Source organism: Oryzias latipes, chromosome 5, assembly GCF_053564925.1.
Source record: "Oryzias latipes strain Hd-rR chromosome 5, Olatipes_Hd-rR_3.1".
NCBI lineage: Eukaryota > Metazoa > Chordata > Actinopteri > Beloniformes > Adrianichthyidae > Oryzias > Oryzias latipes.
This window is the reverse complement of record NC_136241.1, coordinates 14,222,745-14,246,178: the sequence shown is the minus strand read 5'-3', so window position 1 is coordinate 14,246,178 and position 23,434 is coordinate 14,222,745. Positions and strand designations below refer to the sequence as shown.

Sequence of the window (23,434 nt, the reverse complement as noted above, 5' to 3'; positions counted from 1 at the left end):
ACCGCTTTCAGACCCATCTTTCAATTTGGTCTCTGTTGTTTGTATTCAGACTGGAAAAAACATTTTGGTCGGACCCAGTCCACTTAATTTGGTCCGAAAACAGGCTCATTAAAACAATTTTTAACGTGATCCACGTTGCTTCTCACCCTGTTTTCCAGACAATGTATAAGTCATATGCACTTATCAATGTACCTTAGCTGGCGCCTGCTCAGTAACCATCTTGCAGCATGCCTCAGCCATACCACAGTAGCGATTAAAAGGGTTGTACCTGACGTTAATACTGATGTTAAAAATTGGTCAGCGAACTGTAAAATTTAAATAGGAGAACTATCCCAACAAGGATTGCAAGGCATGGGACATTCTTTAAACATTTCTTATTGTTTTGCCCCGCCCTCATAATTCCTGCCCAATGACTGAAGAGATCATCAATCACATGCTTTTGTTTATAAGCTTTGGTTTGAAACAGAAATATCCGGTTGAAAGGCACTCTGAATACAAATCAAACTTAAGGTTCAGGACTTGCTACCGACCAACAGAATTTTCAAGTCTGAACACTTCCTCAGATTTAAATAGGATCAAAAAAGTATTCTGCATTCTGATTGAAAGATGGAGGGACATTATTCTTTTTGACAATGTTGTAGCAACATCTTCATTACAGACGACAGGCATAGTGCTTAAGTAATTGTGTTTACCTGTTTGGCAATACTGCTGTGGGTCCAACAATGCCATTTCCACCACGGCACCACATCCTTATCCTAATTTTTTTTTCCCAGCTAAGAATCAGTTTGACACTTAGTTTTTTGTGAATACAGCCGACTGCAACGTCAGACAGTTTTTAGAAGAACTATATAAATGCAAATGTTTTCTATATTGTGTTTATATCAAGTGGAGAAGTGGAGCAGTGAGTATGACACTTGAGTTGTTATTCAGGTTTTGGCTTGCAACAGTATCTTCAGACAGAGAAGCCATTACTTACAGTATCTGTTGGCATTGCTTCAGCAGGATTTGACTGTTGATGAACTTAGAAGCATTAATTTAAAGATTGGCTTCCTAGAATTGATATTCAATGCACACACTGTGGTAACGAGAGGAATGTCTGTTCGAGAGAGCGGGTCCATATATTCATAATCTGAAGCGATGTTCATCTCTCACCAATAAAACCTCCATCTCAAACTCCTCGTAGATGAAACAGCACAAGCTATGAATTTAAAGACTTGCACGTAAATAAGTGATCTAGTTACATTTAAGTATAAATACATGTGTATATTGCATTTTTCACACATTATCATAGTGGACTCTATTGAGGAACCTGAACTGCTATTTTGTTTCACCAAGTATTTGTATATATTGAAAAATGCACAACTATTCTGCAATTTTAGAGTGACAGAGGGTTTTTATTTAAAGCCTAATATTTTTCACGTGTAAAAATGATTTTGAAGGAAACTAGCATTTCAGTGAACAAGACAAACTCGACTATTTAAAAATAGATGAGTTTTACAAAAACCTCAAAAACTAAAGTAGGATCTGTTTTATTTTTTAAAGTTTTTACTGGATCCCCATCACACGGTGGCATTTGTCTTTGTCATTGTAAGCAATAAAGCAGCATTTTTCAATTAAAGATATTTTTTATCCCTGAAGGGTAATCAGAGGTTGTAGTTAAGGGGTTACAAGTTTGAAAGAGGATCAGTGGTTTACCTAAAACAGAAAATACCAACAAAGTCAGTATTAAACAGGATTGAGAGGATAAAATGATAAATTAGACCATAATGTGAACATTAAAAGAAAAAATAAATGGCGAAATGTTGAACACAAGGGAGCAGGATTCAACAGGGGGTGGGTGACAATGGCTATGTAGTCTGATTTATGCACAGGTTTGGCTTAATGGTATCAACACAGGCTGCTGGAATGGCTTCCCTCGCCATTTCCGCTCTCTAGGGGAGATGCTTCAATTACTGTGACGGGAGTTGGTGGAGTGTGCCACATGTGAGACACCAGACTGACAGCTATTTAAGAGGCAGCCTCGTAAAAGAGATTTGTGCCCATCTTAGCTGATGCTGTGCTACGACGGGCTTCAGTGGTGGGGTCTGACGGCTGCAGCACCGAGCCCCTCTCCTGCTCAACTTGCTTTAATCTGTGCGACTTAGTGCTCCCTGCTTGCATTATGGATCATTTAGTAAAGCCATAAAAACAGAGATGTTTTCACATGAGAAGATATTTCTGCACTGCTTTGAATGTAATTCCTTTTTTCCTCTTCCACGTAAATGCTTCTTGAAAGAGGAGGGGGTACGAGCCACTCAAAAAGAATAGGAGAGAATGAATGAAGTGTAAAGGAAAAGAAACTCTGCCATATCATAAAAACCAATGGTCTGCTTACATTGATCCTCTTCCAGATCCCAACATGGATTTTAGGATATTTTTTATCTCCCATGAAAGAGATTGTAAATCTGTTCTTTGTTAACTCTGTGAAATGTGTCTATTAATAAACCCGGTCAGTTAAGCAACACTGTAAGCCACTGAAGCGCTCAAGCTTTAAATCTTGACATGATTGTTGAATTTCTATTATCTGAAAATTATAACAATATTATTTATTAATTATATTTGCAAAATATCAAAAAGGAAAATTACAAATATTCTTATGCTTTTCAAAAATAAAAAATAAAGACATGTGTCGGCAGTTACAAAAAAGTCAAAAAGAATCCTTGCATTCCCAATCTACTGATTATGGATCTATTATTTTGTTGTCATTCAATCACACATGTTTCATGTTTCACACAGATTTATGCACAAGACCCCATACACTTAGATCAGCCAGAATCAATTATGTCAAACAGTGGTTGGGAGCACAACGGTGTGTGTTCTTAGTCATATATTTAAGGGTAGTTGGCAGGAAATATTGATTGTAAGTTGCTCCTGCCGTGTTGCATTCCCCTCTTCTGCGATCCGTTTGCTCCCAAATGCCTCATCTACTGCTAGCATGACAGGTGTTCCAAATGGTGACTGCAGTCATTTGCAAACTCTAGAGGCCAGAGCAACCTGAAAGGTGATTATTTGTTTAATCCCCCTGTGGAGTTCTGGCATTACGTACAGGAGTGCAGAATCTTGCAGATAGACATTGTGGATGTGAAAAAGAAATAAGGTTCAATGAATTAAAGGAAGAAAAAAAAACATTAAAATGTAAAAAGAAAATGCATGAAACGCCCTTTTTGGTTGGTTGATTCTTAACTACATAGTCTAATACTTTGGTGGTTTACACAGCTGTGGAACTGTAGTTTTTTTGCCAATTTATGAAACACTCAAAAATTCAGATCAAGGAAATGTTGCTTACACAAAAAACACATTAAAAACATTTACAAATATTTATTTTATCTATAAGTGGTGGAAAAAAAAACTCTTAAAGTCCAACTCCGATTCTCTGATTTATTTTCAAAGCATTCCCAGTGCTCTTTTCAGTATGATTATGCCGTTGTTAGCCAGTCACAAAACCTGTGTCGTTTTCCACGACATAGTTTCTGCAGAGCTGCAATCGTTCATTAGAAATTCCTCTCTGAATTTTACCATCTAAAAAGAAATAGCCAAAATCAAAAACCAAACCAACCATCAAAGCCAGACTTGGAGATAGTTATTCATGAATTTGTCTCCAGTAGGTTAGATTACTGTAACGACTTGCTCACTGGCTTCCCCAAATGAGCTGTAAAAAAGCTTCAGTACATCCAGAACGCCCGTTGCTCGAGTCCTGACTAGAACCAGGAAGTACCATCACATCAGTCCTGTGCTCATGGCTCTGCACTGGCTTCCTGTTGCTCATAGAATAGACTTTAAAGCAACTCTGCTTTTTAACAAGTCACGCCATATGAACCATATCGGACTCTGAGGACCTCAGGGACCGGCCTCCTGCGGGTGCCCAGAGTCAGGACTAAACAAGGGGAATCAGCGTTTCAATCTTATGCAGCTAAAAGCTGGAACAGTCTCCCTGAGGTTGGGAGACCGGCCTCTATTGTGTTAAGGTTCAAAGCTGGACTCAAAACATTACTGTTTAGCCGTGTATATAACTGAAGGGTCCTTATTGACACCTTTTCATTTTCTTTTCTCTTTCCTTCCTTTTAAAGTAAATTTTTATGATGATTATGTATGTTTATATTGTGACTTTAATGCATTTTCCTGTTTTGTGGAGCACTTCGAATTACTTTGTGTTCAAATTGTGTTATATAAATAAACTTGCCTTACCATGGTGACCCCTCCCCTCTCCTCTCCATGTTACTGAGAGCTCTCTGTTTACACTCTATCCCAGTACTTTACAGCTTCTCACATTCCTGACCTAATATTATTGGTGCAACAAAATTGGCGAGCAGTATTGGAGCTATCTAGCCGTACAGTTCTGATACATATTCCAGCTCAGACGAGGAAAACAACGTACGTGGATTTATTTGTCTACAAGTGGATGTTATGGAATAAAGCTGAGCAGGGAGCTTGTGGCCCGCTCATTGTATTTTCTATGTCACAAGTAATTAATTTTTTTAAACACCATTTTTGTGTCTGCTCCTAATTTAAAACAATTAAAAAAAAAAAAAAAACTCAGAAAAGCAAATTTGAGCTTAATTTTCATAATGTACGTCTTCCATCATTATCAGAAAAACGGCACAAAAACATGAAGAAAACACAAAAAATTAGTTTCATCAGAATGGTCATGACCTTTGAAAGAATCTTAATGTTTTAGAGTCAGAACTGAGTGTGAAAAAGTGAAAAAGTCATTTATTCCTGTTTATGTTGCAGAAGGGGACATGGCTTCTGCAACCTGAACATGGCTTTTTTTCAAATAAGGTACAGGTTTGGATAAGTTTCAAAAATGAAAAAAAAAATCACGATTTAAACAGACATTCTTAATATATTAATAGTACCGTAATTGCCACATTGTGGAGCGCATCGGATTAAAAGGCGCACCATTAATGAATGGTCTGTTTTCAGATTTCTGTTATAAGACGGACTGAACTACAAGGCGCGTTAGGAGAGACAAAAGAGTCAGAGGTAGCTCCGTCAATCAGTCAGACTTCATTATGTGTTCACAGTAACTCTAGAACGTGTTTGTAACAGGCTATAGATTAACCATATTAGCCTGTTCACGCAGTCAGACACCACTACATATTAGCTACGTTAGCGTTTTCTTAACGACATCCTACCTTGTTTGCAGCAAAAAAAAAAAAAAGGCTGAAATTTTGACCAAATTGCTTTGACATATAATGCTTTTCAGATTATAAAGCGCACTGTTGTTTTTTGGAGGAAAAAAAAGAAGGCTCCTAAGAGCACCTTGTAGTGTGGAAAATACGGTACATGTCTTGTCTTGTCTTGCCTTTTGATAAGACAAGACAAGACATGACAATCCTTTATTTGTCCTGCAATGGGGAAAGTTCAATATATTTCAATAAACACCAAATCTCACTGGTGTTAAATTTGTATTGACACAAAAAAGTTGCAACGTCTTACTGAAAGAAGTAGAAAATAAGATAAATAACTTTTATGTACACTGTGGCCAACATCTTGTTCCAGGTTATTTTATGCACTGTTGCAACTTTGAGCGGCCCGTTTACTGCCAGAAACAAAGAAGGAAGGCAGTTAACAACAGTTTTTATCCCTGTCAACAACTGTCACATTATTTATGATATATGCTTTATGATCAGCTGCCAAAACCCTGTAGAGCCAGATTTTTAACAATCCTTACAGACTGAAGTTTATTTGGCCTAACTGACGAAATACATTATCTCTTTTTTTCAAACTTCCAAATGCTAAACTTGTTTGTATTCTGTACCACGAAAAATATTAATTCTATACCTGAATAAAAGCCTTTTGTTCTGCAACAAAGTTTCAGGAAAATAACTTCTCCGGAGGTGGTTGATGAAAGAAAATGTGTGGGGTCCTTTAAGGTCAAAGAGTGGAATGCACTCTGTGAGTCAGGTAGTAGTCTTTCTGACATCATTTATTTCCTCCATGCTCAATGCTGTGCCTCACGGGGGCATTGAAGTGTTTCCCCAGTAATACGCCCTTGATAACCAGTAACCGATGGAGCTACTAGAGAAGTACAAACAAGCCTTCGGAGAGGGAGACAAGAAATGAATGATGACTGTTTGCTGAGGAGTAGGGTACAGCAGAACAACCTCGGTCACGGATCACAAAGAGTCTGGTCATATCCAAAAGCAGAAAAAAAAGACCACCTGTTCGCCTCCAGCAGTCAGGTGAACCCACATCTGGAGAAATTGAACCCTATCAGGGTTGCGTGTCTGGATGGCGTAAAGACAAGAGGTGTGGAAGCCGATGCAGGCTGCTTACAGGAGGCTTAACAAATGAGTGTAAATTTAGCTTAAATTAAGTAAAGGGTGGTGTGGAAGACCTCATACCTCTGATAGCCTGGTCTCTTTTCTTTTTCTTCCTTCACAATAAATCCTTGATCTATAACCTTTACAGGTGTTAGTTTTGGGCTGAAGGTATAGAAAAGTATTCAAAATAATAACTGTTTGTTTCAGAGTATTGTTTAAGTTTTTTTGCACAGTTAGGCTGTGGGTACATATTATACATGGGTGTGACTCTTGGCAATTTAAAATTAAATGTAAAAAAATTAATTATGTGTGCTCATATCTGTACGTGACGTGCTGCTCAAGTCCGATAGGTGGATGGAGTCCAAAACCAAATGGAAGGGAATTTGATTGATCTAATGCTAAACTTTGTAATATTTTTCTTTTTTTTTCCCATCAAGACAACGATAAAAAGACCCTTTAATCTGATTCTTATTTTTATTTTTTCCTTCCTCTGACTATTGGCGAACAGTGTGTTGTCGAATTGAGTCACAGAGATGTGGAAGTACCACCGAAATCGGCCGTCATTCAGACGCAGCTCCTGCAGTAGATGGTAAACCTCACCGTACTGAGAGTCTCTTAATGATATCATGAACCCAAACATGGAGACGTGATTACCAATGCTGAGCTCTCTAAATCAAACAAACCTGATCTCTTAACATCATCTGTGTCTTCCAAGCATTGTAAATGAGATGGAAAGTCAATTCTTCCATGTGGCGATGAGGCTAAAATCCTTTGACAATAGCTCCTCCCACACGCGTCTGGAGCATCTAGTTTATGAACACGTTTTAGGAAAAGCCAGTGCTGAAAAAGAGGCAGTGGACACAAATTTGGTGCGTGAATCGCCTTCAGTGTGAACGCAGCATTATGCTGGGTATGGCCGAGTTGTTCAGAAGTGTTACACTTCTCACCCAAAACTGTGACTTTTACTGCAGTGCAACTTATATATATGATTTTCTCTTCTTTATTTCTTTTTTTTGGCTTCTGCAACTTACTCCAGAGTGGCATGTAGTCCAAAAAATTATGGTAAAAAAAAAGTAATAAAACAGCAATGGAAAGTTTACAGAAAATCTTTACTGTCACATCTAATCATTTTTAATCATTTTATCAAACCATATCTGCTGCACTTTTGTTCTTAGATTTAGGGTTTAAAATTATGTATTTTTACAAATGTTATTATAAGCTTAATAACTTGCATTGATGCAAAATAATTCATTAACATTGTCCTCTAATGTATAAATGGCATTCGTAATTATGGCGAGACATCACTCTCAATTTCTCTAACTGCCTTGCCTCTTATAAAATATTCCAGAAATAAATATGAAAAAAGTAAGCCTATTATGTAAGAGTTTTGTTTTTTCTGTTTCATTTTTTCTGGTGTTGTTTAGGATCTGAAATATGACTCTGTAAGCATTATTTGATTATCTGATTATGAAAACTTCTCACTTTGGTCCAAAATTAAACATGTTTACCCTTATTGCTCCTTATTGCACTTAGTTATATCAGAGCAGCAGGAATTAAACACTTTTTCCAAATTCTGTGTCCACAAACATTGTCTTCTTTTTTGCATAGATAAATGGAGACAGTACAACTAAGTAAGGGTTAATGGCCAACGAAGCATGCATTCTCACTTTTAACGCACGGCGTGGAAGCCTGAACCAGCTGGTTGCTTCCGTGAAGGCCATTAACCCGCTTATACCATGGTACTTACAAGATAAATAAATGTTAACCAGTTTTTAGTCCTTAATTCTTGTTTTTTTTTCTGATTTGGATCACTTTTTTCACAAAAAGCAGACTATTTGTTACATGGTGCGGCGCCTTGTCATGGTAACATGACAAGGCGCCGCACCGTGACAGTAAATAAAATAGTCTTAAAGTGTTAAAATACAGATCCTGTGCTGTATTTTAACACTGTGAAATAAAAAAAAACTTCTATTTTATAACTTTGAAATTAGTTAGTTGAGCAGAGCATCAGCATTTTTAAAAGGGTACTGCTATTAAAATGACTTTTAAAGTTAGTTTTGTCAGTTGCTTATTGCCACTGAAGCAATGTCAAATACTGTAAGCTCTGGGTTACTTCATCCTCTGGGTTTAAACTTTTACCGTCTCACTTAAAGCTACATAAATACTTAAAATTATAGAGTAATGAAGACGGGGAATCCAAAGGAGAAACATATGTGCATAATTAATTATTAAAGCCAGATTTTTGTGGAAAACCAAATATAGAGTAACATGTTAGCAAACTTACATATTAGCTCATGAAAAACTAATCAAGAAATGTTTGTTTTAAGTTAAAACTGTAGCTCAGCGCTAAAGTAAACACACCGCCAGAGGCGAGTCTCAGTAAGAGTATGTTTCATTGAAAGGGTATTTTTAATGTAAATTTTATGGAGGATCAACTTATTCTATGTTTATGCGTGAAAAAAAGTATGTAATATTTCAAATGTTCAACATCAAACTACACATTTCATGGCCTAAAAAGGAACTGAAAATGAAATGTTCCTGTGGACATGTATGTATGTCCTTTTTCTTTTGGAGAGAAACACTTTTAAATTGAATTCTGTAATGTTTTCCTATGTAAATCTGGCATACCGAGCCTCTAGTACGATTTCTGAAATGAGATAAGATGAATATGATAAGATCTTTATTGACCCCTGAAGGGAAATTGAGTCGTTACAGCTGCATATCCATCTGCTAATTATGCTTTGCCTTTGCTACAAATCTATTTCATTACTAGACCTAAAGCAAAAACGTCCATGTCAACCACACGCTGATCTATGAAATCTTTTTTTTTAGTTAGAGCATCTCTAGTAGTCATACCTAAGTTAGACTACCGTCTAACATTCCAAAATGCCATGAATACGACCTGAATACTCGTTTTACAGCAAAACCGGCAGATGAACGCGCTGTGGCATTTGTCATTGGGAGGCGGCAATCGTTTTAAAGAAAAAGTTAAAACTAAACAGCGACGGACAATTTTCTGACAGCAGTCAGTGGCCACCCAGGCACATTTGGAGATCACGCGGTGGCAGTCCGGTGACAGGCTGGTGGCAGGAAGGCAGCAGCACGATAACTGACTGATGGGAGGGGTCTCCGAGTTCCCCCCAAAATTGTGTGATGGTCGGCCAATTTCAGACATCCACCCTTCAACCCCCTACCCCGGTGCTGTCCAATTTTTCAAATTCGTACGGTAGCAGCACGGGCATGCAACGAGGGCTGTTGACATGTGCCTGGGAGACCAGGAAATGACTGGACAACAATCTGGCAATCTCAGCCACCGTTGGTCCTGCATAGAAATGGGGAGATGGCATTGATACTGCACAAAACTCATCATGGCGTTGATAGTACCACAGCAACTCCAAACCTGCATCTTGACAAATTGCGGCAAAGAAGGGAAGAATAAAAAGAAGACAAAACATTGTGCTTTCTTGGAGGCATGTTGTCTAAAAATCTGTAAATTTATAAATTTATAACATTGCATTGTGTGCTCAAAATCTGAGTTTCAAACGACCAATGGTGCAAGATGACCTGCTTTTTATGTACACTGCCGGCCGGTGGCACTTCATAAGGACAGCCATCTGGACACATTTACACATCGTCCAATCAGAGCTGCTGATCCGACTGCCACCGCCCTGTGGCTGCCCGATGTCGTAATGGTGTCAACCCTGCCTGACTGCCGCCATCTACATTCATGAACACGGCAACAATTTTCAAAGAAATCGGGGGGGCGGCAGCTAATCTTGAAGATTCAGCCGATGCCTCCCATCGTGCGGTGGCAGTTTTATTTCTGACCGTATTTTAACAAAAGACATTTTCACAATTTAAGTAACTCCTACACAGTACAATCTATTGAAACTAAATGCTTAGAAACTACAGCTACCTCGGTCAATTAAGAGCAATTTAACTTTTTTGATAACTTTTTGCAAAGTTTGCATTAAAAAACTTACAGCACCTACAATTAAGCAGCTGTGAATGACGTCATGTTATAGTAATAAATGTTCTAATTTGACATTGATGTGTCTGACTATGCACAGTTGTAATAGTACACATTTAAATGTAAACTTTTTTTACTTCACTGAAAAATCATTTAAAATGTTCCCAATATATCCCAATCCATTGTTTTGTATAAATAGTTGTAAAAATGTAAACAAGAGATAGACAGATAACGTTATTCTTTGCCAATGATTAACTAGATAAATGTATAGTTTGTGTTTTCCATGGGCAGTCCAGTAACATGTAAAATGTGTGAATAGTTTAAGTGTATGAGGAGTGAAATCACACAATTCTACACAATAAATGTCATTAAACGTTTTTGAAATAGATTACAGGCATTCAAAGATTTCAGTAAAATCCTGAGAAATGTTGAGAAATTCAAACCTTTTTTGACAGCCATCACAAAAAAAACCATGTCATTGATTCTTTCTATACTGCTGGGTAAAACAAAATGATCCCATACGTTGAAAATCCATTTCAGTGACAGGATGCTAGCGGTGAGCCATTGTTTGACCTTAGTTTGAAAAGGTAAGTGTTCATTCCTCCTGATCTTTGTGCATCTGTCCATTTGAGGCAGGGGAGAAAGAGAAGCAATTTTGCCATTGCTCATCTTTGGTTTCGCCATAAAAAAGGAGATGACAGAACACAGTAGATGAAAGGCTCAGAGGGGGAGCTGAGGCTGAAGAATCATTTGCTGTTGGCATCTCTGATGAAGAGACATCTGTCTGTGAATTTCTGTTTACAGTAAGGAGAAGCTGGAGTGTAAGGTGCCCGCCAATGTCAGGACAAGTAGAGTCTATGTCTTAGACACAGTAAAATAAACTTTTAAAAAGTGTCAAAAATGTACATGTCTTCTAGAAAAATCTTCACCAGCATTTAAATCATGACTCTTAACACCTTTAATAATAGCACTATGAATGCATGGTTGTCAGGAAACAGCATTAGCAGTTATGTAAGGGTTAATGGCCGACGAAGTGTGCGGTTACTACTTTTTAACGCACGCCGTGGAAGCCTGAACCGTCCGACGCGAAGCGGTTGCTTCCGCGAAGTGCGTTAAAAAGTAGTAACCGCACACTTCGAAGGCCATTAACCCGCTTATACCATGGTCACTTACAAAAGCAATACATATTAACCAGGTTTTAGTCCTTAATTCTTGTTTTTTTTCCGATTTGGATCACTTTTCTCATAAACAGCGTACTATATGTTACGTGACACGTAACATATAGTCCGCGTCGCGCAGCACCACCGCTGCAGTCAAGATTCGGCGATATATATATATGCTGATCGTCCCGATGGGTTGAATAAAGCATCAATTCAGAGGGAAAGTTAATCGCTTACCGCTTGTTTTTGCCCAGATGATGAAGCAAAAGGTTGTTTTACAGAAGCCGGCGCAGTGATACAAATCATTTAAGCTAGCCGACCGGAACTTATTTTTTCACCGTGCGGTTATCAGGTTTTAACGCATACCCAGCAGCCAATCAAAATCGAGTATTCAACCGGACCATGGTATAAACCTATGTATACTACCAGAAGGCATGTAAAAGAAGTCTCTAACTGACCAAATTAAAAACAGATCCCATAAAGAATTTACTTTTGCAGGTTGCATATCAAGCAAACCAGCTACTTTACAAATATATAAAGAAAGAAAAAACAAGCTTGTTTACAGTTTCATAGATCTGGATAGGAATAGACCAAAGAGTTGATTTTATGGAATTAGGTCTTTAACCCTTAAAAGGCTTTGTCTGATTGGTCACAAATGTGCTACCATGGACACACTGGATCTCAACTGATATTAAGAGGTACGCAGTTTTGGTTGGACCTGATTGGTTGCTGTAAGTTTCAGCAACCTCAAAAGGGAACTCTCCGTGTGCCAGTCCCAAGTTTAAGAAAGAGCAGAAGTTAAGGCCACAAAAAGAAAAATCTATTTTTAAATTAATAAGTAAATTTCAAGTTAAGGTTGAATCAAAGTCCCTATAGTTGTCACACACCAAGGTGTGTAAAATTTGTTCTCTACAACTGACCCATCCCCTGGGGGAGCGGTGAAGCCCTAATCCAAGCCGTTAACGCTGAGTATCAAGTAGGGAGGCTTTGCGTCCCATTGTTAGTCATTGATATGACCCGACCATGGATTTGAACTCACAACTTTCCAGTCTCAGGGCGGATACTCAAGGCCACTGAGCAGTTTGGTTTTTCCTTTCACCCAAGCGGCCAAAAGGAAAAACAAACTGGACTGCATTTAGCTGAGATATGAAACAGGTGCTGGGGAGTCCCGAGGTTGACAATGAAGTAACAGAGCTTTGTTTTGTTTCCAGGGATTATGGACATTTCCCTTTAAGTTAATGTGACACAGCCACTATGTACATGTTTGTGCATTTTCCTTGTATTAAATTTCGATCTTTCTTGATACATGCGTGATATATGTGTCATAATTGTTTCTTGCGGACATCGTTCATCGATTTCTGTCAAGGGTTTCAACCAACGGGTCTTCACTTGAATGCGGTGCTGTTTAAAATTTTTGGTTGGTCGAGAATTATGCAGTTTGCGTGTAGTTTATGCACAATTATTATGTCAATCTTACGCAATTGAGCATGACTTTTGCAAGATGCATACGCAAATTTGTGGCTTTTCATGACCATTCATGGATATCTAACAAACTTTTCACACATGTACCACTAATGTATAACTTTTATATCCCATATGTGGCGCATTTATCACATAAAATTACGAAAATGACATGCAAATCCCTAATGATTTGCATATAAACAGCACAATAAACACACACGTTTCATGTTTTATGCTGATCTGTGTGTTCTTTGTGTGGTTTATTCATACTTCCTCCGGAATTTTAACACGGTTCATTTGTGATCATTCTGTGAGGATTTCACGTAAACATGACAATTTTTTAACTTATATTCACGAGTTTTACCCATGGCCACAAAATGTGCGCAGTTGCTGTTGAACACGGCCTTCAATTATCTTCCAGCTTCACTGTCTGTCACTATTTCCTTGAATACTAGAAAGTACTAAAATTACCCTTACACAGTATGGACGTTGGACAGACAGCAGACCTTTTACCAAGGTAGAAACTGACATGACGGACATTGAAGTCATGGCTGCCTAAAAGATTAAGGAGAGCAGGCTTTCAGACACAAGTTCATTCTGTATTGTGAGCAAAGTTAACTGAAGGTCCTCTACGTAGTATTGATGCTGTCATGAACATCGTAAATTTTTATGCATTTAACCTTCAGCTCGCATTACAGCTTTTTCCAAATCTTTGCTGGTGTGCTTGCAGAACACACGTTGCATAAAATCTGGTTCAGCAAAGCTGTTCAAGACGAATTCTGTCATCGCTGCGTTATGTAGTCTTTTCTGTAAACTCAACCAGAAAGTATCTTTTCTTTTTTTTTTCATGACATAAATGTTCTTTCTGTGACATTGTTGGACGTCTGATCATTTAAAACACGTTTGTGGCATTCTTGGTTGTGAGGGATCCTGCTTTTGGATTTGAAAATGCTATATTTTTCAAGCAAATATAAACCTAAAGAAGACGAACGACAGGAATATACAGACTATCTATACAATTATGAAATTTAAGATAATTAGTCATGAAATGGCTGGTAATTATATATACATACTCATAATTATTCTAAATCATACATACACCTCTTAGCTCTTACTAATACAGAACATGAGACTTTTATATTAAGTTAAATTTCAGATCATATTACTTGAAAGGGAGTGGAAGGAAGTGGATTCATATAATCTGTTTTGCACGGATTTGTTTTCCCTGACTTTATTCATTTCTATTGTTTTTTACATAATTATCATTATCCAATTCTTATCTTCTGATTAATTATTTGTAGTTTATGAACACAGGTACTTGAAAAAATAATAAATCCATAAGTATTACTAAAAATCAAATGACAAAGAGGAAGTTCGTGTTACATAAAGAGACAAAACAATATTTCAGTGCTCATTATTATATCACAGTTTAGGTATCAAAAATGAAAATATGAAACCTTCCACACACTTGGAGAGATTTAATGAACAATCATTTTGAGGTTCTTATGTCAAACTTTTATGCTTCATTTTCTCGCAATTGCTTAAACTGGCTTCCTTCACTTTTAATGTCCTTCAACGTGGCTGTAAAAGTTATACTTAGTTATAAAATGTATGATGAAAACTTACGATTCATTTATTTAAAGTAATATATTTAATTTAAAGTAATATGATGTTACAGGTTTTGTTTGTTAGATTTTAACTTTCAGGTCAGGAAACCTTCTAACCAAAGAACCATTTCTGAGATTTCTCACCAGGTCAGACGTGGAACTATCAGCAAGATTATGCCGTTGACTCGGTTAGCTTGAGTAAAAAGGCCTCTTCTCTGTAAGGTTGGTGCTTCTTTTTTGGTTAGATCTTAATAAGCCATGTTCTGCCAACCCATCCTCAGTTTTATCCTCAGACTTTTTAAAGGGCCGTGTCACTCAGCCACATACATTTAACACAGATTGCACAGAGGAAAATTGCTCTTACGTGAATACATGTGTAAAAAGTAAGGAAAGTTGTGGTTTACGTGAAATTTTCACCGATGTATCACAAATGAAGGAAAGAAGTAGAAATAAACCACGCAAAGAACATGTAAATCTGCGTTGACGATGACCCGTGCATAAGTATTGCACTGTTAATATGCAATTCATTAGTGATTTGTCCGTCAATTATTTAATTTGAATGTGCGATGTAAAAGTTGTATATCAGTACATGTGGGAAAAGTCTGTTGGACATACGTGGAACAGTCGTGGAAAGCCACAAATTTGTGTATCTATCTCGCAAAACAATTGTGTTAGATTTACATAAATAAACCATGTAAAATACATGTAAACTGCATAATTCTCAATTGACAGAAACTTTTGAACTCAAAACCGAATTCACGTAAAGACACCCTCAATGGACATCTGCACACATCAACAAACGCAAGAAAGACATTTGAATTACCTATATAATGCATGTTTCACAAAAGACCCAAATTTTCTATGTGGAAATGCGAAAAATGTACGTAGTGGCTTTGTAACATGGCCTGTAAGTGCATGTTTTTATTCAGTCTATTACTATCAGGTCCTTTTTTTAATATCCTTGTTTTGCCTTGTTTGATTATTTTGTCATACATTTACCTTTAGCAGCTTTGGTTATGGTCTAAGGAGATTTATTTTTAAAGTTCTTGCCTCGAGCCTGGTCTCTTGCATTTGGGTCCTCCACCTTTTTCTGACCCTCTATATTAAAGATTTACATATCCTAAGGCTCTACATTTGTTTTTTGTAAAATTAGTAAACAATGAAAGCAGAAAGTAACTGCCTTTAGTAAGTTTTCTTTTCTTTTTTTTCTTCTGTGTGTTCGGTTATTTTTGCGTCAAGGTTATAATTTACTCAAAGATGAATGAACAGTTCAGTAAAAAAAACTGTCTAGCTTTCTTAGAACAGTGACATGCTCGGCTTTTTGTCTCTAAATGAAAGCGGCATGGATGATTTTCAAAGCAGTGAAAACCACATTTAAAAACAAAAATTTTCACTGTCTAAATATCTTTCACACACCACCCCGACGTCAGACTTACAAACGCAATTATCGAATTTGTTTTTCCCATTACTTTTACCATCTTTCCAACCTTGAAAAACAAAGAAACAAGCGCAAAAGTGTTGTTTTGGGTAAAAAAGCGCTGAGCAGGCACATGAAGAGGAAGACAGGCTGACAGAGTGACAGGAGTGGAGGCTGTGTAACCATGACAAAGATGGGCACAGGAGGACATGACAGGAGTGATAAGTAAAGACGAATATGCTGAAAGTGCTGACTGATCATTATTTTCCTACAGTTGTGGTATTGTGTGTTCCAAAGTGATTTGCTTGTAGTTACCTGTGAAACTGCACAGTTAGCAAATCAGTGGTGTGAGTAATACTTGCAAACGGCTTCAAATCTCAGCACAAAATGCATCACTAGGCCTGCACTCAAATTACAATACAAATTAGCAATTGTAATCAGGCATTGTGCTTTTGGACTTTCTTTGAGTCATACTGACGTTGAAATATCTGTAGAGACATTGTGACTGAATTGAGGCTATTCAGGAAAGATCTATAAGGTCAGAGAAATGTTTTTTTTTTTTATGAGTGACACAAGTTACATAAGTGCATTTACTAAGTAATCAAAAAGAAAAGAAATACTCAAAAACTGGTGAGGTTAAATGTTGTCATTTATCCTATTTTCCACATTATAAGTATAACTCGCAGCAAAGCATTTATATATATATAAGTCACACTTTTGGGAGAAAAGGTCAGTGTACACACTTGGCATGTAATGTGCGTTTCAAAGCTGGATTTTTGAACACACTTAGCATACACTGTTCACACTGGACTGTCGCTACCTGATCCCAGCACGTTCTCACACCTGGAAAAGGGATCCAGCCGGGCAAAAACTGTGATCGTTAATTTCTCTTTCATGATGACGCCACAAAATCCGAATCCCTGATTGGTTCAAACAGTTTAACTTTCAGTGCGTGTTCAATTGTCGTGTGTTTTGTACGTAGAGCCCGGAAACTAACTTAAAAACTTGCATAGAGACGGGTGAATGCGAGAGTTTTAAATGCGGAAACCCGAAATTTGAATAAACATGTGTTTACATAAACTTTTCATTGGAAGTGGTGGCTTGTAGGCACATTTCCAAGCCTGGTGTGAACATATCATAAAACTTCTTAGCGTTTCTTTTTGAGTGTGGCTTTCAGTACCAAACACTGATGTTTTGAGTCATCTAGACCCACCAGACAGTGCTCTGAACCTTTTTTCTTCAATGATTTGTGATCTTCACTGGTGTCCATGAAATCTTTCCACCTTTATCCACCTTTGTCATGGTAGGAATAACACGTCAATTTAAGGGTGGGGTCATCTAAGATAGCACAAGGGATAAGTGGCACTTGAGTATAAGTCGCACCTCCAGCCAAACAACTCCAAAAAAAAAACACGGTAGTGGGAAGTTAAAAAAAGTTATTTTGTTTTAAATGCAATTGTCCATATTTGTAGTGATGTGGCTTATTAGCCTGTAATAGTTTGTTAGCACAGAAGAGCAATAATATGGCTGAAACATTTATTTGATATGTTAACACTAACAAAACTATTTGGTATGGTCCAATACTGAAGGTGTAAAAATGCCCATTTGTGCTCAACTTTAAAGACAGCAATGTTGCAAACACCTACAAGCTGGGGGCAGTGATAAGTGCAAGCAAAGCTGCTCTTATCCGCCACCTCTTTCTTTCCTCCCGTCACTCATGGCCATTGTGCTTGTGACCTTATCACTGACATGACAGATAGAAAAATACTGTTGGCTTTAGTTGCTGTTTAACGGGAGCACAGCAGAATAAAAGAGCGTGGACACGTCAGGAGAATGCTTGACTAAGCAGCTGGCGGTACCTCATTAGGGGTAGTGCGACAAAGTAATGTTTAAAACATGAACTGAACCCCCATTTAGTGTGTAATTTGACTGAAGCACGACAGGGTCAAACACGGAGAAGCAGCTGAGGTGAATGGGTCAGGATCATTAAGATTGCATTAACAGGCATTAACTAAGGATGACCTTGACGGCTCCATCTCTCTTTCTGAGCAGATAATCATTCTCTTTTTTTAATGCAACTGCATTGTAGGGCTGAGCCGCAGTATACGGTTCTTGAGTTGATTTTTCATTGTGAAAAACTGCTGTTTTGCTGTCATCCAAAAAACAAAGCAACAGCGCGTCACACATTTACATTCCATGATGCAAACAGGCTAGGAAAGTGAGAGAAACGCAACAGCTGTGTATGACAAAGTGTAACTATTGTAGGAGCTCTGTCAAAAATGAAGAAAGGGTTAGGTTCCTCAGGTTAGGCCTCAAAAATGTGTAACCCATTTGGATGTCAGCTTGTTTTTGCACCACACTAGCAAGGGGTCATCCTTCTTTTTTATTTATTTATTTCTATGTACCTTTCTGTCACACACCTAGGTGTGCGAAATTTGATCTCCGCATTTGACCCATGCCCTGGGGGAGCGGTGAGCTGCAGACTAGTCGCGTTCGGGAGGCGGTAGCGTTAAGGGTCTTGCCTAAGGACCCTCACTGAGTGTTGTTAATTGCTCGCCATTCATATGGTAATTGCCCCCAGTACCACTGCTCATTCCCCTCCGGGAATTGAACCCTGGGTTCCTGGATGGTAGCCTCTCACCTTACCAACCGACACAGATGAAAATTGTGTTTTTTCGGCAGCCCATATTTAGTTCTGGGTACAGGTATCATATTAAAAGGGTAAGGGTTAACTGGGTGTACTGAGAGTTCGGAGTGTCATATTCTTCTGAGGCCATAAAATGCTTGGAAAACTATGCTGTGATAGAATCAGTTCAAATATGTATATGTATATATATATATATATGTATATATATATATATATATATATATATATATATATATATATATATATATATATATATATATATACACACGTTTGGTGGGCATTCCCCCTCTTTACCCATGCCTATGTTCGGTCTTGGTTTTTGGTGTTTTTGATATCTGCCTGTGGCTGTTTTCTCCTAATTGGAGGACAAGTATGAAGAAAATTGAGCTCAAAATGTAATTTCTGAGCATTTCCTTTATTCAAATCATTGTGAATCAGGAGCAGACAAGAAAATGCAGTTGTAAAAAGCTTGTAGCTGTGGTGTTGAAGATACAATTGGCGGGCCACAAGCTCCCTGCTCTGCTCCATGCTGATGTATCCACTTGCAGACAAATAGATTCATGTACATCTTCATTTTCATAGTCTGAGCTTGCATCTGGCTCAAAACTGTACAGCTGGAAAGCTCCAATATTGCTCACCATTTTCTGTTGCACCGGTAATGTTAAGTTGGAGGTGTGAGGGGCTGTAGGCTAGCAGGAGAGAGTGTAAACAGATGGGTGATGGGAAGTGGGGATGGGCTAATTGCACCAACAGTCCTGCCCACAACCCAGGTGAATTTCTAATGAGCTCCTGCCGCTCTGCAGAAACTGTGTCCTAGAGAACGACTCAAGTTTTATGATTCAGGCTACAAACGGCTAAACGATAATTAAAAAACCAGTGAGAACGCTATGAAAATAGATCAAAAGATGATCATAGTGAGACATAGTGAGAGAATACAAGTAATAGAATCTAGAGGATGCTCAATAGGTGTGCAACCACAGAAGGCTTAAAAGCTATGAAAGCTGTTGTTATAGACTTTTATGAATTTATGAAAGAAAGTTTAGGAACTTTAGCTTCAACAATAATTACAACTTTTTTTTTCCCCCCCAAATGATTCTGTATTTTTATATCCACAGACAACACAGATATACTTCACCCAAACCAGTATACCTTTTCAAATCTCCTTCATTTCATTTTAAGAAAAGTTTTTTTTTAAAGTAATTCACAATGTCATTTCATCTTTTTTTTTTTGCATGTTTTTTGTTTTTTTGCTGCAGTTCACTTGGACAGCCACTCACTGCCCCACAATTCCACACAGCCAATTTAGTTTTTGAATGCTGTTAGCAAAAAGAGACCTGTGGTTTGGATCATGCTGAGAAGGCAGGAATTAATTTCTATCAGGCTGTCAAAGTATTAGTCCTTCCTTTTTGCACCATTCTATATTCACTCAGTCAAAAAGAGACCCCACGCACACACACATTTATTACGCACACCATTTCTGGGCGCACATGGTACTCTGATACGGCTTGGCAGGCAAACAGAATTTTGTTTATTAAACATCAGCTGTCTTTGACATTAATACCATGCTAATGAAGCTCCTGACACCCTCTTTCACCTGTCTCTTCTATCCCACAGAGAATATTAAGCAGCCACAGGGTGCCGCTAATATGGCTGCCTATAATACAAACATGTTTTTTTGTTTTTTCTTTTACCACCAAGATTAAAAGCATTGCAGCTTTACTTACAAAAGCCCTGCAGGAGATGTGGTTTACCTCCTGCCAACTACCCCGCCCCACCTCTGTGTGCCCGAAAACAGTAAAACTGCAGAGCTCATCAGGGAATACAGCTCTTCATTTGGCCCTGTTTTATTTCCATGTCCACATTGTCTTCTTCGTTTTTTCTTTTATTATTCCTATCAGCAGCTCACAGCTCAATGTCAGGACCCTGTCCTCCATACAGCTAACTGTGAATTCACTCTTTGTAAATACCCTTTCATCTAATATAACCACCTTTCACAGATCCATTGCTGCTGTGAGGAGCATTTTAGCTTACTGACATTACTGGCACTTTTTTTTCCCCTGCTTCCTTTGATCACAGGGCATAAGAACATGTTCCACATTCCTCATGGTGATGAAGGCGCTAATAGAACTGTCCACACAAACCCACACAAACCGTGGGTCATTGTCAGTTCAAAGCGTTAAATAGCTTAAGGCAGACTACATGCTCCCGAGCTTACCTATAGGTGAGAGTTCAGCCACGCTGCCAATGTAGGGGCCTTCCAAGAACTGCGGCTCGCTGTCATTGATGTCCTGGACCTTGATGACAAACTCTGACTCTGGTTCCAGCGGGTCGTCGGTCAGCCGATCCCTAGCCTGAGCCCGAAGCGTGTAAAAAGCCTTCTCTTCTCGGTCCAGCCTCTCCGTGGCGTGTATGTCTCCCGTGAGCTCATCGATGAGGAAAATGGATCCTGCCCCCTCTCCAGATATGGTGTACTTTATGTTGCCCTCACCTTCGTCCGAATCTGTGTGAATCTGTCAATTAAGGAGGAACAAGTTCATTTGTTTCTGTAAAATGATTCAAATCTAAATCCGTCTCCTAGGAAATTATTGTTAGTTTTTTGGAAACATTGTTTTTTTTCTCTAAAGGCCTGCATTGAGCTCATTGTGCAACATAATTAGGGGAAAAATGTGTCCCGCTATAGAATGTCAGAGACTATTGTTCACTGTCTTAATGCAGATAATTTATTTCCCTGTATACACACTTTTATGGCAGCACAAGTTTCTTAATGTGTTTGTTTTGTTTTATTAAACCGGTTCATGCAAAAAAACAACAACTTTGGAAATGTTTACAGTAACACAGAAGATGGAACAAGTGTGGAATAAATCTTTTCATATTTTTTTTAGCTTTATTGTTAAGCTCTGTTTCCTAAAGAACTACAGTAAGTATTATCTCTACAATTTGGTTTGTATTTTAGGTCATAAAATCCTATTTTTATCTGTTTACATACTATGTTACTACCTAAATGAGCTTGAATTCAACGATATTTAGTAAAAATAATGTTTTACTTTAATATGGATGTACTGTAAGTTTTTATTTTTTCCTTTTTTGTTTGTTATATACTGCTCTGGCTTTTATTTGTATTTACATCTACTTAGCAACAGCTATAAATGTTAGTACCATACAAAAGCAAACTCCAGAGTTTGGTTGTGTCAGCTGTTCTAGGTAGTAAGAGGCAATCAGGGGAGTGCTGGAGTGTCTCTGATTAGGCCAAAGAGGACACATTTTTTTCTAAATTGTACAAAAATGTATCACTGCTGTTGAAAAAAATATATATCTTGTGAAAAATGCATCCTAAAAGCCTTAAGCATGGGTCATATAGAGAGTAAACCATATACCAAAACACTGAACGATAAAGACCCAAGAGTATATGGCAGAAGATCAGAGCTGGAACATATTATATGGGGGGAGGGGGCAGGATACTTTGGCAGGGTGGCAAATGACAACATATTTTTCTTTATTACTGTTATAGATAACAATATTAAAAAAAAAGTACAGTTGAGATTATATTACTAATGTAAAGCTTTAGCAAAAAAATGTGTGGAATTTCTTGAAAGATTATGAAATCTTAAAAATTAATTAAAAACTATTGCTTTAGTTGTTGTTTTCAATACTTACAGAAGCTTTTATTGGTGATTTCTTAATCTTTGTTGATATTGATACTACTATTGACAAAAAATGAGCTTTTTGTTGGGTGGTAGCCCCCCTTTAACCCCCTGTAGTACATCAAACCCGGTTTTATGTTGAATAAAATAATGTTCTCATCAAATATGATACTAATAATTAATTGTCAAAAAATACCTGTGAATGTTTGTCACAATCTAAAGAATACAGTTTTGGCCCCTGATCAATTTTTTAGAGTTTTACAAACTGAGGAAAAGTGAACGGAATGACTCCTACGTATGTGTTTACTGTACAATTATACAAAACAATTATAATAGAAAAAAAATCTGTATCTCAAATATTAGATCTTTTAATGTCCCACTCTGATCATCTTTTGATTTATTTTGAGAGTTGTCTTTTATTTATGATTGTGGCATTTTTACCTATATCAAAAAATCTGTTGTTTTCTAGGACATAGTTTCTGCAGAGCGGCAGGATTCATCAGAAATTCGCCTGTAAATTGCGGGCGGGACCGTTATCTTGGATCAGTCCACCTTCACCTATCTGTTACTGGGAGATCGGAGCAGGGATTTTGTGGCTCGCCCAGCCAGCGTATTTTCACAAATAGTCTTTTTCAAACTACATTTTTTCATCTGCGCCTGATTCACAGCAAATTGAATAAAGAAATACTCAGAAATGCAGGTTTGAGCTTAGATTTCCTAAGCTATCTCCTCTGTCATCAGAAAAATTCCACAAGAAGAAAACAACAAAAACTCAATTTTTATCAGAGTGGGCCTCCATGGGCCTGTTCTCCGATCAGTCGTCAATAAAAGTAGATGCACCTTTTCTGTATTCTTTTTACAAGACATCATGAACAAATGAGAGGATCATGTTTATTTAAAAAACATTAGTGGTATAAGACAGAAAGATGCTGGAATTGAAAAGTGAACTTATAAGAATCTTTTTAACTGAGAGTCACATTTTCACCCTAATGTGATTAAAAGACTTTCCAGAGGTGGTGATAAAAGCTATATCAGTCCCAGTCCCAGCCTCCCCTTTGGCTCTTTAACAAGCACTATAGACTTGTTCTTCTCTTCTATCTCACCTTCCTTCTGAAATTATAATTCAAAGCTGCCTTTGCAGTGCAACCATGGTTCAATCCACTGTAAAGTCTAGGGGAGAGGGGAGATCGCCTGGGCTCCCTGCTTAATATTTTATAAAGGCTTAA

At 37.8% G+C, this 23,434-nt stretch overlaps 1 protein-coding gene across 1 annotated transcript in view; it reads right to left on the bottom strand.

Moving 5' to 3' along the window:
• The window catches only part of cdh22 (cadherin 22), a 219,968-nt gene that overhangs the window by 81,005 nt on the left and 115,529 nt on the right, over positions 1–23,434 (bottom strand). Inside the window, exon 4 of the mRNA XM_004068783.5 lies at positions 20,783–21,077. Within this exon, the coding sequence (XP_004068831.1) occupies positions 20,783–21,077 (295 nt within the window). The remainder of the gene's footprint in view (positions 1–20,782; positions 21,078–23,434) is intronic.